The sequence below is a fragment of the Ciona robusta genome, chromosome 5 (assembly GCF_009617815.1).
Source record: "Ciona robusta chromosome 5, ASM961781v2".
NCBI classification, from domain to species: Eukaryota; Metazoa; Chordata; class Ascidiacea; order Phlebobranchia; family Cionidae; genus Ciona; species Ciona robusta.
Window position 1 is genome coordinate 6,048,083 of NC_143239.1, and position 15,547 is coordinate 6,063,629.

Sequence of the window (15,547 nt, forward strand, 5' to 3'; positions counted from 1 at the left end):
TCATGGTATTTAAACAACAGCAAAACCACAGTTGTTAAAACACGCTATAGATAAAACGTGTGGAAAGGAGTAAAAAAGCGTAGCTGCTTAACCGAACTTTGTAATAAAACGTGCACGCAAAAGTGAATAATATATAAAAACAGCATTTTAATGACAGAGTCGCCCAATGAATACAAATAATAATGGCAAAGATATCACTCTACAATTTCGCAGCTATTTTGAAACGAATTCCGTTTGAAAAGTTGAAAGTTTTGGAAATCGCCCACGACGAGTTAACGTTATTTGGTCGGACCTTGTAATAGGGGCACTGTATGCGCTACGAGTATTTTTACGCCCTGAAAATGCCGGTATTTCTCTGAGCGCTGTGTTGTTGCTACGATTAGTCTTATTATCTCTGGAGGGAATCCCTCGCTGCGTTCTTTGGGAAGTGACACATCTACTCCGGAGGCCTCCGTTTATAAACGAGCACGGTAGTATAAGACTTGTAGATTGGTTTCGAAATGTTTCACGTTGGGTTCTATTTGATGTAGCAACGAGCTCCATTAAAGCAGATTTATACATCTGCCACGTCTCAGTGGCTTCCAAGGCCGCTCTTGCTTCTGTTACCGTTGGGAAGTCGTGGTTCTGTAACGTTATATACATATAATACAGTGTTGAACATTTTACGAGCACAGATATATAGTAGGATGGGAAAAGATGGGACACCTTTTCATTCTATTTGGTCTTCCAAATTGTTAGTAAACAAAAAACATTCAAAGAATTATAAAACCGTATCCCCACGACTCACATAGGCCGTTGTTAATTGTTTAAAACACGATAATGAAACATGGGACATAATGTGTGTACCATCTTAAACTTACCATTGCGTTAAGTTGAATAAGCAAACTAGCTGGTGCGTGACGTAGAAAGAAACTTCGTTTTATCCTGATGACGTCGGCACCTCTGCTTAGCAACGCTATTCGAGTGACGTCATCGTTGTTGCCGATCAAATCGTCAAGACCCTTCAAGAAACACACATCTTAGCTTTCGTTTTATGTCAACATTAGAGTGCACTAATTAGAAGGCGTAGTACAGTGGTTAGCACGGCTGCCTCTAATCCAGAGGCTGTGGGGTCCATCTGTGTTATAACTACTATGGCCACTACCGTGTTATATCGACAATTTAATGTGCTATAATTTGACGAGTTCGAGAAATTAACACCCAGGAGGATTATTTTACTTCAGTTTCAAACTTACATATACGTCGCCGACTTTTAACCTTCCCAGTTCTAAATGGGCACGTCGGTAAGTGGCTGGAGCGGTGCGTGGCGCAGGTCCAGGAGGTTGTTTCATTCTTCGATTGTGAAAGAATTGGCTTCCAGCGGTCACATCGGGAAAAGTGACCGAATTCGATATAATATTATTTTTATTTCCAGTTTTTGAGCTTTGTGTTTTTGAGTGCGAGTCTCCGTTTGGCAATTTCTCTATATCTTTGTGCGTTTCCCCTTTTGCTAAGCTCTCAGTTGATCTGCTCAGTCGCTGCTAAAATCATTTGAAATCGCTAAGTTTTGGTTCATAGTGAACGAAATCAATAACCACAATAAACAAAAAAGTTACCTGTTCGTTATTAAGAATTGGAATGTGTTCCGTTGTTGCCGCTTGTTGGTTACTAGAAGTTTGAAATTCGTTTTATAAACAGATAAGTTAAACGTTAAACATGACAGCCAATATTGCAAATACGACTTTCATTTCAAACGTTTCGTTTAAAAAAAAAATCATTTTTATTTATGCAAGAAGTAAAAAGGGACGCTTATAACGAAAACGCTAACGAAAAATACAAAATAGTGTTTCCACGCATAAGTTACACGCTGCTGTTGTTATGCTGGGTAAAATCTGGCCCAAATACCAGGTCCTTAAGGACACAGAATAAAAAGCAGAAATAACAAACTTGTTAAAACGTACCGAGTCGTATAAGGTGGTGCTGTGTTCAAACGTGCGACAGGTTGGTACATTTTGAAAGCGGCCAGCGGCGGTTGAACTCTGCTGTATCTTCTATTTTTAGCGCAACCCAATTCTTGAGAGTTTTGTTTATTGAACAGCGAACCCTTCCGACAAAATACATCGGCTACGTACTGCGTGCGAACCAGCCGACAATCGCCCTTGAATAGTTCAATACATAACTCACATATCAATACTTGATATAGTACTGTGGGGTAAGATCGGAGTAAGATCCTTTTGTACATAATATCCAAATATCCTGATCATGTTTTAAACAATTAACAACGGTGTATAGGGGTCCTGAGGATACGGTTTTAGAATTATTTTAATGTTCTTTGTTCGCTACCGAATGGGACGAAAATGGTATAAAATTATGCCCCATCTTCTTCCACTGTACCATACATATTGTTTAAAAATACCGAACTTACAGTTTTTATGACATAAAGCCACTCGTAATCCGTGCCGCCAGGATAAACCACACTGTCTTTCCTGAAAAAAAAAACAGTTTTAAAATGATTGAAAGAATTGTAACTTACTTGATCCTCGCGTGGAAAACGACAGTCGATATAACACGAATGTTCTGTTTCGTACATCTCGTGCCAGCTTACGAGTTATCACGTATGTGTTACTTTGTGGTTGATATTACTTTTTGGTAACATATAAAACTTTTTGTTTTTAATGGCAAGCTTAGCACTACAGTTAAAGTAAACCTACGGGTAATACTGCAGGTCAATAATATTGTGCTGGTTGTTCAATAGTTCTGAAGGAAACAATTTAAGGATTTGGTGTTGGGATAAAAATTCCTTCGCGCCGTCTGTTTTGTCTTGTCGCAATGTATAATAGTCCTGCGACAAAAAATGATGAAAATTATTTTTTGTCCAGCTATAAAATAGTCGAAAAAAAACGGTGCAAAATTTGGTTTTGATCCAGCTATAAAAAGGATAAAAAAACGTTGCAAACAAGCTTTTGTCCAGCTATAGAATAGGATAAAAAAAACGGTGCAAATTGAAGGTTTTTTCCAGCTATAAAAAAGATAAAAAAAACGTTGTAAATCAAAATTTTATGGTCCAGCTATAAAATAGGCGATTATAAAAAGAGAGGGAACACATATTAGCATACTTCTCTATCGAGTACGAAGCATTCAACTGTTCCCCTGCAAACCAAACTCTGTTTTCTTTCGCTGCAGTTTCTCTCCATCTCGTCAACCTGATCAAAAACATCAAATATAGTTTATATTATTAAAACCGCTCTTGTGTCTTCGTTATCATGGATGAAGAGACAAAATAAATTTCATACTTTCATTAACACCGTCGGAATTCAGTATTCGGTGTACAGCAAACACAGGTCTTATTAACTAAAAGTTAATTATTTCAGAAATTTGTCTCTATACAGTTATATGTAGTCGATTTTATACTCATAGCATCATAGTTGTGGAAACTTACACTCGTTGTTTTCCCCTTCGTCAGCACAGCCACTGTTTTTGATATGACGCTGTTACCCACGTGATACTCCTTTACTACCAGTATCTTTCCTCTTGTGACGTAGTAGAATCGGTCAGGGGATCTCCCCTGTTGTGCGAGTACTCGCCCGTTTTCGTAACTGTAAGTTTCGTAAATTTAAAACCCTAACCGAGAGGTTACAGGTTCAAGGCTTGTTGCTGCTACAATTTTGGGCTTATACGTGTCCTTGGGCAAGACAGTTACCTACGATTGCTTTATTCAATGGTTACTATAATGGGTTGTCTAAATTGTCAGCTATATACATACTATAACGACTGTCATTTTCCGGCCACGCGATGATAAAGCTAGTTACGTTCATTTATACCTCTCGTACGCCACCAGCCGACCAAATTTATCCTCAGTTTCGTATGAGGTTGGCCCAAGCATCGTTCTAATTGCGCCATTTGCTCTGAGGAACGACGTCACTTTTTTGACATCTTTTTCTGTTCTGAAATCTGGAGGTGTGCATAGAATCATTCGGATTTCCCAACTTATCTGGAGATAATAAACATATATTTCTGCTACCATGCACAATGTAAATAGGCTTTTAGCGGCTCATCTAGTATGGATATAATATACATGCTTAAATACGTATATAGTAGGGTGGGGTAAAATGGGACAACTTTAGCACATAATATCCAAATAGCCTGATCGTGTTTTAAACAATTAACAACTGTCTATGGAAGTCGGGGAATCAACAGCAAAACAATAGTTGTTAAAACACGCTATGTGTATAAAATGTGGGAAAGAGTCTCAGTTAAAAAGCGTGGCTGTTGCACCTAAAATAGTAAAACTAGCTTAATATCACAATGTAAACGATAAAAGCACCTTAAGCTCCAAAATCAAACAGATTTAACTACTTGTATAGCGTATTTAATGGCAAACCTATAAACTCACAGCGTCCCCGTTAAACCTATAAAACCATACACTTACAACGCCATAGATATCTTCACATATGTTTAGGTATCTACACTTACACTACTTCTCTCAACGACCGACATATCGACTGTTTGAATTTGATGTGTGAAGGTCAGCTCGCCAGACTGGACCGCAATTCTGTTAACAAAGCGTAACTTATTGCACCTTTTATAGTACCGTGGGGAAAAGACGTAATACCTTCAGCACATAATATCATATAGTAGGGTGGGGGAAGATGGGACACATTTAGTGCAGAATATCCAAATATCCTGATCGTGTTTTAAACATTTAACAACGGTCTATGGGAGTCGTAGGGATACGGATTTATATTTATTTGAATTTTCTTTGTTTACTACTAAATGTGACCAGTAAATAGAATGATTAGGTGTCCCATCTTCCCCCACCCTACTTTAATATCCTGATCGTGTTTTAAACAATTAACAGCGGTCGTTTACTGCCAAATGGGACGAGAAAACAGAATGAAAAGGTGTCCCATCTCCCCTCACCTTTCTATACTTTAAACTATATTCGAACATATGAGTTGTACATGATGACAAGCTTGACAGATAAAATAAAAACAACAATCACCCACAAAGATATATAGTAGGGTGGGGGGAGATGGGACACCTTTTTATTCTAGCATATTTGGATAAAGTATTGGTTTAAAGAGAATTGGTGTGACCGCCAACTATATATGAGTATTATCGGGATTCTGTTAAAATGCCACCTTACGCATTGAACCTTTATAGTAAATCCATATACATATTGAATACGTTATATTATTACCGTTTTCGCATTCTGAAACAGCGTAGGAGAAGCATCACACTTCGCACAATACGCCGGAAAGAATCCAGCAACTGTTACGAAAAAACATGACATTATAAACAAAGCCTTTTTTTAAAAAAAACGTAACACTATAAACAACTGTTTTTTTGCTACATAAGGCTTTCGGGATTCTTGCTATTACACATGGTTACATTGAAATTACTATAATACCATATTAGTGGCTCATCGGGTATAAAAACGTAATGTATTTCCAACGTTTCGTCTGTTATGCGGCGACTTCATCAGGGAACTAATACTAATATGCTATTTATACTATGCCTGGTAGTAGTAGTAACAGAATACTATAATACAGTAGGGTGGGGGAAGACGGGACACCTTTTACCTCTATTTTCTCGCCCCGTTTAGTAGTAAACAAGGAACATTCAAGAATTTATAAAAGTAAATGCCCATGACTCCTATTGGCCGTTAGTTATTGTTTAAAACACGATCAGGATATTTAGATATTATGTGCTAAAGGTGTCCCATCTTCCCGCACCCTACTATACCTTTCCAGGTGGATGGTACTTGCTTCCAAAAGTTACTGATTTTCTGCTTTGTCTCCGTCCATTCAACTCCATTGATGCTTCCATTCTCTGCAATGTAAAATATATAGAAACTCACGCTCCCATATATAGACCGTTGTTATAGTTCTTAAAACACTATTGGAAAATATGGGATTTAGATGATAACGGTATAACCCATTTTACCCCACAGTACTATATAACAAAATATATATATAGGAACAATTGTTCGAAAAAATGTTGTATAGGGCCACTTGTCACTATAACGTGTTCAATATATACATCAGCAATCAAATTATACGAAATGTCAATGAACATTCGAAAACTGGCGGTGACCCAACCCCAATTATGAATATACCTTGTGTATATTATCAAGGCCAGTTAAGGTCGCGATTCGGACGCTTGGGTCTCCATTAGGCGCTGCTATGTAAGTAAGAGACAATCTTCTATCTCGTGGCTTTCTTGTAGTCATGTTTAAACTTATCACTTGTTCCTCGCTGCTACTATATTGTGGATAAACCTAACTACAAAGTATGACTATGAGAGTTGCTGTGCATCAGACTTAGTTTTTTTCTTTAGTTTGAACTTCTAATTTTTCTAATATGCACAACATATTTTTCCCATCTTAAATATACAATCTGAAAAAAAACACATTTTACTTGGAAAAAAACATTTAACTTTTAAAAACATTTAACTTAAAAGAATCATAACGAACCAAACGCTTTCTAAACGTTTATGTTCTAGTTGCTTTTCAACTGTGTGGTTGAGGATGCATCAACGGCTAGAGTTCGCAATATTGACTTTGTTCGAGTAATGATTTATAAAATGTTTGTTTTCAGACACCGCGCTTTTATGATAATTACGCCAATCCCTCCCAAGCCCCCGAGTGTTTGTTAATGTCATTTTGCATTAGCAGTATCTATAATAGGTTGGGGTAAGATGGTCTAAGTTTTCATTTTCTTTTATCGGCTCATTCAGTGGTAAACAAAGAAGAGTTTAAAACACAATCAGGAAATGTGTTTTTTTGCCGGTATCCATCTTTAACGGTATCCATCTTACCTCGCAATGCTATACGTAGAGAATTGCCAAACAGTTTTCAAACTCTATTGATCTTTTCGGCACAATAACACAATGGCCAAACTACTTTTGAGCTTTGCGTTCGTGGACAATTTAAACTCACATTGGGGCTACAGGTCAATTGTATCAATCCGTTTCTGTTTTTGTTGGGTCAATTGGGCAACGTTTGAAAAGTGTACGCAGCGGTTAAGCACACAATGTCAAGCCCGGACGTCAATCGAAAACCGACACTTTAAATATTTAGGTATAGTAGGGTGGGGGAAGATGGGACACTTTTCCATTCTATTTTCTCGGTAGTAAACGAAGAGCATTTAAAGAATTATAAAACCGTATCCTTACGACTCCCATAGACCGTTGTTAATAGTTGAAAACAAGGGATATTTTAGATATTATGTGCCAAAGGTGTCCCATCTTACCTCGCAGTATTAATGTGTATATTTTATCTTACCATGACTTTTTGCCGTATAAACTCGGACGCCCCTTTTCGTGTCGTAGCATTTCTCCTGTTGTTGTCAAACACTTCAATCTTGAGAATATTGTCCGGTGCTTGCCATCCTAGATGGGGATAAATAGGTTTTATTGTATATAGTTGTTACAGTGCATTTTGTAACCGGTGGGTACTGGTTCGAAGCTGGATGCTGCTACTATTGGCAAAATGCTGTCGTATTCTATTTTATGTGAGAGGTGCCACAGCGTGGCACGCTACATGCGTCCTAGGACAGGATTTAATAACAATTTACCCATTATCCTTTAACTGTGATTGGGTAAATCACCGAATGTTAATTACTTGTATCCCAAACTCAGTAGGTCGATTTAGACAATAATTTGAGTTACGAAAACGCAACGATCTATGATATAACTTTGATAAAAGTAAGTTCCATAAATCTGCATTGATTTTTTATCACGCTCAAAGCAAAATGATTGACCAAGTATTAAAAAAACACAACTTATTATATTAGGTATGAGAGTCTACGTTCATAAGGGGTTCCTAAATCTGCACCGATAAGTTATCATTCTTGAAGCAGAAAGCTGGACCAAATAATCTATGTCTGACAACAACAAACATAATACAACCTACCTAATTCCCAGGTCGCCTTTGTAGGTGATGGTGTAGCAAACTCCCGGTCTAACATTTTGTCCATAACCCGGAAAATCTTTGGCTTGAATAAAAGCTCTAACTTTCGTTGTATTTATTTATTCCTTCCAAGATACCGCATTCGTAGCTTTCATAACAATAGCGCTCATTCTTCTCACGTTGAAGTTGTGTATTTCGTGGTTTTGGTCCTTGGTTTGTTAGCACTTCTCACAGAAACGTGTATTAATATTTTCCCAACGCTTCGTCTTCATTGTGAAACGTTCCGCTATTTCTAGACATCAAAGAACGAAACTGCGCACGACACAATGAGCTCTTACTATCTCGTATGCGAGACAAATAAGACGAATTGACGGCGAACGGAGATTTGGTCTGGCTTTGTGCGAACCCAAATTAGATATGGATCGCTACAGACCACTGGTGTTTACACAACATCCAAAGACTAGGAGATACCCGATGTCAAATAATCGTTACGCAACCTATCCTCTACGCCTAAGTTTGCTCAATGTAATATGTATGTAATAGAAGCAAACACCACTATTTCTGATTTACAGTAATTTTCTTCTTGTAGACTAAAAATATAATATTCATATATTTATAGTAGGATGGGGTAAGATGGGGTTACCTTTTTATTCTATTTTTCGTTCTATTTAGTAATAAACAAAGAGCATTTAAAGAATTATAAAAGCGTATTCCCACGACTTCGACAGGCCGTTGTTAATTGTTTAAAACACGATAATGAAATATGGGATATTGTGTTCTAAAGGTGTCCCATCTTACCCAACAGTACTATCAATATAGACGCCTTAAATTAAAGATTCATCAATTAAGAGTTTCAAATTATAGGAACCATGTTTGGAATATGAAAGTGATTAGTGCGTCCACCACTCAATACAAGTGTTTGTCCACCTGCAACAAACTAGAAGTGCGGCGAGTGTTGCTTTTTCAGCTTAATCCTCCCTAAGTTTTCTAAAGTGGAACGCTGTTTGGTGTTGGTTAACATTTTGCTATTTTCTGTTTTATAGTAAAATGGGGTAAAGTGAGACAAAAAATTCACTCTATTTTCTCTTCACATTTGGTAGTAAACAAAGAACATTCAAAGAATTATAAAACCGTATCTTCACCACTCTCATAGACCGTTGTTAATTGTTTAAAACACGATCAGAATATTTTGATATTATATGCTAAAGGTGTCCCATCTTACCCCACAGTACTATAACAGCATATCCACAGCTGAACTTCGTATTTAAACAACTATTTATAATATTTCATATTATCATCAATGCAACGTTTTGCATTGACAACGTTTTGCATTATAGAAAGCCGTCTTAGTTTTATGCCCCTTTTGGAAAAATCAATTTAGTTTGATCATTTACATTTTAGGTATAGTGGGCCCAGTTTTATGCTTAATGGTGATATGCAAATGTAATGAGTATACCAGCAAGCATATATGGCAACTACAGGCCTAAACGTTTAAATCTTAAAACATTTTTGATCTCTGAAACTGGCGCTCCCCCAAACGTTTTACATCTGCGATGTCTCTTATTATTTCCGTCATAACATTGCCACGTTAGGAGAAAATGCTTCACGTGTACACACACACACACGTAGTATCCGTTTACGTAAAGATATGGGCTATTACGCATTCCGATCATTTGTGGTAATACGCAACGTATCTCGCATTTCTTACCAATATGGCGGAAAGGTATATTTTGGTGACCGGCGGAGCTGGTTTTATCGGCAGCCACACGGTAGTTGAGTTGTTAGAGGAAGGTGAAAGCGTGGTCATCATCGATAATTTATCTAATGCTGCGGCCGATGATAAGGGCTTGCCGCCAGCGTTAAAACGAGTTCAAGATCTTGTGGTTAGTATGTATTATCTGCTAATATATGGTACTTTTACCCTTCTGATATAAGGTACTTTTACCCAAATAATATATGGGACTTTTACCCTAATTATATATGGTATTTTTACCATAATAGTATTTGATACTTTTACCCTAAAACATAAAAAATGTTTAAGTTTTAAGACAATAAAATCGTTTAATCTTGTTTTAGAATGAGAAACACAGAAAAAGGCTTCACTTCAGGAAAGGCAATTATGGAGATCGTAAAATCCTGGATTCAATTTTTACCGAATTTCCAATCCATGCTGTAGTTCATTTTGGTGCATTTAAAGCTGTGGGGGAATCCAAACAAGTTCCAATGAAGTATTACAAAAATAATGTAAAAGGTGAATTGCAGTTTTAGATATATGTGTATATATATGAAACAGTTTATTATTAAAGTTCTAAAATATGGTTTTACTCTTATTATTGTAACCGAAGAAACAAATTAAAGGTATTATATAGTACTGTGGGAAAGATGGGACACCTTTAGCACATAATATCCAAATATCCTGATTGTGTTTTAAACAATTAACAACGGTCTATGGGAGTCGTGAGGATATGGTTTTATAATTCTTTGACTATTCTTCATTTACTGCCATATAGGACGAGAAAATAGAATAAAAAGGTGTCCCATCTTCCCCCACCCTACTATATGTATATATATAGTTTCCATTATGTTTATAGCTAGGTCTATAATAAACATATAACAGAATAAAAACATGAGCCATTTTAACTTAAACAACTGTTTTGTTGCTTGTTCCAATAATCTGATCTTCAATACTGTATCCGAAGAAGTTCATAACAAATTATCTATGTTGTATGTTATATAATACACTATGTTGTATGTTATATAATACACTATCCAAGCAAATTGTTTTCTTCAAAATACAGAGGCTTTATCCCTTCTAAAGGCAATGAATGCCCATGGTGTAAAAAACCTGATCTTCAGTAGTTCATGCACTGTGTATGCTGAAGTACCACCTGAGAAACTACCATTGACTGAGGACAGCCCGCTTGGGGAATGCAACTGTGCTTATGCAAGGTATTATTATAGCTCAGAAATCTGTAACAATTCTGAAGGATGATTAAATGTGTGATACACACTAGTTGGAGCACTTGACTGCAGACCATACAGTATAGTTTCAAGGCTCGATGCTGTTACAATTAAAAGACACCCATTTTATAACGATTGTCGTTGCCCCGCCATGCAAAAATAAATAAGTTACATTCCGGTGTCATCCAGATGAGTGATATGACAACAGTTTCTTAAAGGTGCAAATTGCCTACATTGTATATAAGTTCTTACTCCTTTTTTTCAGTTCGAAATATTTTATTGAAAACATCTTGCGTGATGTGACGGTATCTGATGGCCAATGGAAGGTGATGTCTCTGAGATATTTTAACCCAGTTGGAGCACACCACTCTGGAATGATAGGAGAAGATCCTAAAGGAATTCCCACAAACTTAATGCCATACATTGCACAGGTAACACAAGATAAGCTTAAACTGGGTACTGAGGTAATAAAGGGCTATAACTTCAGTCTGTATCCCAGGTTGCCAGCTGTACTAAGCAATGGGACCCCACCCATAATAAAAATTAATAAATAGCTTTACTTTTTCGTCACGTTTTGCGTCTTACTTTTAACTAATAAGAAGTTTGACCTTTTAAATACCCCAAAAAGAATATGTATAATATACAGTTATTTAATAAATATTTTTTAAATGTGTTGCACCGTTTTAAATTCAAGTTCTCCCCTTTTATAGGTAGCAGTTGGACGCAGAGACGAACTTAATGTTTTTGGATCTGACTATCCAACCCCAGATGGAACACCTGTTAGAGATTATGTTCATGTTGTTGATATAGCTAAGGGTCATGTTGCTGCTCTTAAGGTGAGGTGTTCCTACTTTTAATTTAGTTCTTGGTTCTGTATTATATTATGGGAAGTCTATAATTCGTTAGATATATTCATAATTTGGAATTGGAACCCTATTTCCTGAAACTGTCAAATTTGTTGGTGCATTGTCTAATTGAGTAGGCAATCATTCAATTGTTAATGCTTTGCCAAATAAACCTATAGTATTTTCACAACGCTTCAATACAGTGTGATTGTGTGAAAAACAGCAGCTAGCTAGAAGCATTTGGTTTAGATAGCATTGATTATTAAATCTGCTCTTGGTGTCTGTTTTTAGGCGTTACCGGCGATGCAGCAGAGTTTTCGTGCGTATAACTTAGGCTCAGGTGTTGGAACCTCAGTGTTGGAAATGGTTCAAGCCTTTGAAAGAGCATCAGGTGTGGTTATCAAGACAGTAATGAAAGATAGAAGGCCAGGTGATCAGGCCTTTACGTATTGTCAGCCCAAGCGTGCATTTGAGGAACTTGGTTGGAAAACAGAGAAAACTGTGGACGATATGTGCGCTGATATATGGAGGTTCCAAAAGCAAAATCCAAATGGCTACATTCCTTTAAAAGAAGCTAAATAAGAGCAAGCTAAGTATATGTTGTATACAGAGTATTATTTAACCAGAGATTTATAATGTAATCATTTTTTATTATTTTTAACATACTATTTTTCGTATAAATTGAATATACAGTAGGGTGGGGGAAGACGGGACACCTTTAGCACATATTATCCAAATATTCTGATCGTGATTTAAATAATAAACACCGGTGTATGGAAGTCGTAAGGATACGGTTTTATAATTATTTGAATGTTCTTTGTTTACCACAAAGTGGAAAGAAACAATATATTGAGAAGTTGTCCCATCTCCCCCCAACCTACTGTACTATTTATATTTGTATTGGTATTTGGTACACGCTATTAAACTATTTTTAACATACTATTTTTCGTATAAAGTGAATATACTATTTATATTTGTAATGGTACACACTATTATTGTTTTAACTTGAGATTATCTTACACCTATTTCTTCAATGGATATGAATTATTATATTTAGATTGTTTGTTTTTATCATGTCTTACTCACTGTATTGTTTTATTTAGAAATTAACTTATTCACTTTAAGGTGCAATATCTATGTTTTGTAACTGTGTTCTTGTATTTAGAAAATTAAAATATGTGCTAAAGTGATCTGGTTGTCCTTGTGCAATTCCTCTCAAATCGAATGCATGTTTACACACAACGCATCAATTTAAAAAGAGTTTTATTATTTAACATAAAGAGAACAAAATCGCTCGTCCAAAAACTCGTAATACAGTTACTCATACCACCACTAAGCAATAAACAATATGCAACAAAGCAGGATTTGTGATTCATAACGCTCAAACTAAAGCTTTGTCAACATTTATAATCTGTAGTTAGTAGTGAAATATTTTGGTAAAAGAACACAAATTCAAGGATTCAGTATTTTGCGCACAGTATTGCACAAACAAAACAACTTTGATTAAAATATGAATACTAAAATATTAAATATAATAACTGTAACAACCAATATAGGCAATTTAAACATCGCATAAATACAAAGCGTTTCTACGGTAGGACATCTTTTAAAACATTTTTGTTCTGCCGTGTGAGGTAGTCTGGGAATACAATGTTAAATTTGACAAGCAGGTCGCCTCTTCTGTGCGGCTGCTTGGGTAATGGTAGCCCTTCTCCTCTTATTCGCTTCTGTGTATCTGGTTTAATGATATCAGTACAAGGTAACGGGATGTTACGACCGTTGTCCAGTGTTGGGATCATTGCTGTAAATCCAGTAAGAGCCTGGAAAAAGAAAAGAATGTTAAATGTATGACCTTTATTATTTGAAATGGATGCTAGATGTGGTTCAGAGTTAGCTAGGCCTTTAGTTGTCTGAACTGTTACACACTATTAGGTCTCAGATCTGTTGAAACACATTATTTATTATTACAGCTATTGTAATGGAATTATGGTAAAGGGTGTTGGATTTAGGACTTCAGTTAAACAATCACCGATGTACAAGTTATATGCCCACCTGTTTTAATGTAACAGTGTCTGTATATATAATGTTGCTGCCATCCCTTTTAAACTTGTCATGCTCTGTGTCTTTCAATGTAAACACAATATCAGCGGGGATTGTGTTCGGTTTTTCATCGCCTTCTTTTGGGAACGTTATTTTTGTTCCTTCCTGTTAAATAAATCAACATGGTTAACCATGGAAAGTAATTGAAAATTATTAAGACTGTTTTCTGTTAAATAATCTATTCCCAGGTCTTGACATTTATGACAATTATGTTGAAAAATTGTCATTAAAAAACATAGTCCTTTACTTTACGGAAGCTTTGGTTTTGCGAGACCCATGTTCTGTGTACAAGTCACAATAACATAAATATGCAGTTTTAATCAAAAGGAATTGTCTCTCTTACCTTCCAGCCTTTCTTGATATCGATGTTTAATATTTTGTCTTCATTTCTTGTTGAATATCCATCAGGATTGAGTCGTTTGCGAGTAATCTTCATTTTCCTTGAACCTCCTTTGTATATGTCCTCAAGGGAACACTGTGAATATTGAATGTGATATTAAGATTATATATAAGCCATAAATTTCTTTTCATCTGTTTAAAAAGTGCTGGATCTTACGGTGGGTGTACGTGTAGGCAAAATACCAAAATCACATGTGAAGTGCAGTGTAATTTAATACAACTTTGTCCTTTACCAACACAGTGTGATTTAGCTGGTGTTGGAGTATAACTACAGCTATATTCAATTTGGGTCTCAAAGGTTCTATCATACAACTTAAACTAAAAATTTAGTTTATACATAACATTTTTCAGCCATAGCTAATGGGGTATGATGTACCTTTAAATCGCAATGTATTGGAGGGTCCTGGGTTGGCTGGCCACGCTGGGAGAACTGACATGACACATTATCCGCTCTGTGCCTTGGGGAGCCCCTTGAAAAGTTAGACTGAAAGAAGCTGCCTGGTCCAAAGTGCATCCCATCACCTCCTTGACCAAATGACCCATCCGAATTTTCAAACATCATGTCTTCAACGTCGTTCTGGCCTCCGAAAAAGCTCGCAAATGGGTTTGAAGTGCCGAAAAACGCTTCAAATGTTGCTTTCGGGTCCCCATGGAAGGAATATGAGTAAGAGTCCCCATCTTTTGACATACCACCATTCAACCCTTGTTCTCCATGAGTGTCGTACATTTTCTTTTTCTCAGGGTCGCTAAGTACTTCATAAGCCTCAGCAATCTCTTTAAACTTTTCCTCAGCGCTTGCACTCTTGTTTTTGTCAGGATGGTATTTCAAAGCAAGTTTTCTGTAAGCTTTTTTAATCTCATCTTCACTCGCCGATTTTGAGATACCGAGGACTTTGTAATAATCTTTTCCCATCATTTCAGTTTTGCTTCAGTATTTTCTTAAAAACGAAACGATTCTAAAAACAAGTCGTAGGAATTAGTACATGATAAAACAGAAATTTACTCAGAAAGTTACTTTGACGCTAAACTATGGATTTGGAGCAACGATAAATCCATATTATACTTCAGTTCTAAAATCTAAAACGAAGCGCTTACCTATTTCCTTTACTTTGTTAACGCTTATAACCGTCTGCAAAGCTCTATTGTTTCCTTAGGTTATAAAACAATACCTATATACGCGATCTGTATTGTTAATTCTTGTTCTGTCGCACGTATGAACAGCTGGCACCACACATCTTCATTTCTACGTTTGTTTTTCTTTCTCGAAATAGCTCCCGAATACGAGAATGTTCTCGAATAATACGTCATAATATACCAACACAGACATCGTAAACGGTATTGTGACGTAAGG

At 36.4% G+C, this 15,547-nt stretch overlaps 3 protein-coding genes across 5 annotated transcripts; 1 reads left to right on the plus strand and 2 right to left on the minus strand.

Moving 5' to 3' along the window:
• Positions 1-131: 131 nt before the first annotated feature.
• On the minus strand, positions 132-8,320 carry LOC149736006 (uncharacterized). Of its 3 annotated transcripts, none has more exons than XM_089877727.1 (15): positions 7,895-8,320; positions 7,265-7,371; positions 5,725-5,811; positions 5,180-5,250; positions 4,453-4,531; positions 3,801-3,970; positions 3,419-3,575; positions 3,096-3,182; positions 2,691-2,821; positions 2,405-2,465; positions 1,941-2,137; positions 1,596-1,647; positions 1,236-1,517; positions 861-1,001; positions 132-624 (listed from the first exon to the last, which is right to left on the minus strand). In XM_089877727.1, the coding sequence occupies exons 1-15, from the start codon at positions 7,956-7,958 to the stop codon at positions 214-216; spliced, it is 2,097 nt and encodes a 698-aa protein (XP_089733853.1). In that variant the 5' UTR covers positions 7,959-8,320; the 3' UTR covers positions 132-213. The 3 variants fall into 3 exon arrangements, with proteins under 3 accessions (XP_089733853.1, XP_089733852.1, XP_089733854.1); XM_089877726.1 differs by having other exon boundaries at positions 1,236-1,520; positions 7,895-8,314; XM_089877728.1 differs by lacking the exons at positions 7,265-7,371; positions 7,895-8,320 and adding an exon at positions 6,098-6,321 and having other exon boundaries at positions 1,236-1,520.
• Positions 8,321-9,494: 1,174 nt separating this feature from the next.
• Positions 9,495-12,887, plus strand: LOC149736007 (uncharacterized). Its single transcript, XM_089877747.1, has 6 exons — positions 9,495-9,774; positions 9,968-10,142; positions 10,690-10,840; positions 11,118-11,283; positions 11,563-11,688; positions 11,989-12,887. The coding sequence occupies exons 1-6, from the start codon at positions 9,604-9,606 to the stop codon at positions 12,277-12,279; spliced, it is 1,080 nt and encodes a 359-aa protein (XP_089733873.1). The 5' UTR covers positions 9,495-9,603; the 3' UTR covers positions 12,280-12,887.
• A 58-nt stretch (positions 12,888-12,945) lies between these two features.
• Positions 12,946-15,451, minus strand: LOC149736008 (dnaJ homolog subfamily B member 4-like). Its single transcript, XM_089877750.1, has 5 exons — positions 15,292-15,451; positions 14,573-15,152; positions 14,141-14,272; positions 13,750-13,902; positions 12,946-13,517 (listed from the first exon to the last, which is right to left on the minus strand). The coding sequence occupies exons 2-5, from the start codon at positions 15,110-15,112 to the stop codon at positions 13,287-13,289; spliced, it is 1,056 nt and encodes a 351-aa protein (XP_089733876.1). The 5' UTR covers positions 15,113-15,152; positions 15,292-15,451; the 3' UTR covers positions 12,946-13,286.
• Between the last annotated feature and the right edge of the window lie 96 nt (positions 15,452-15,547).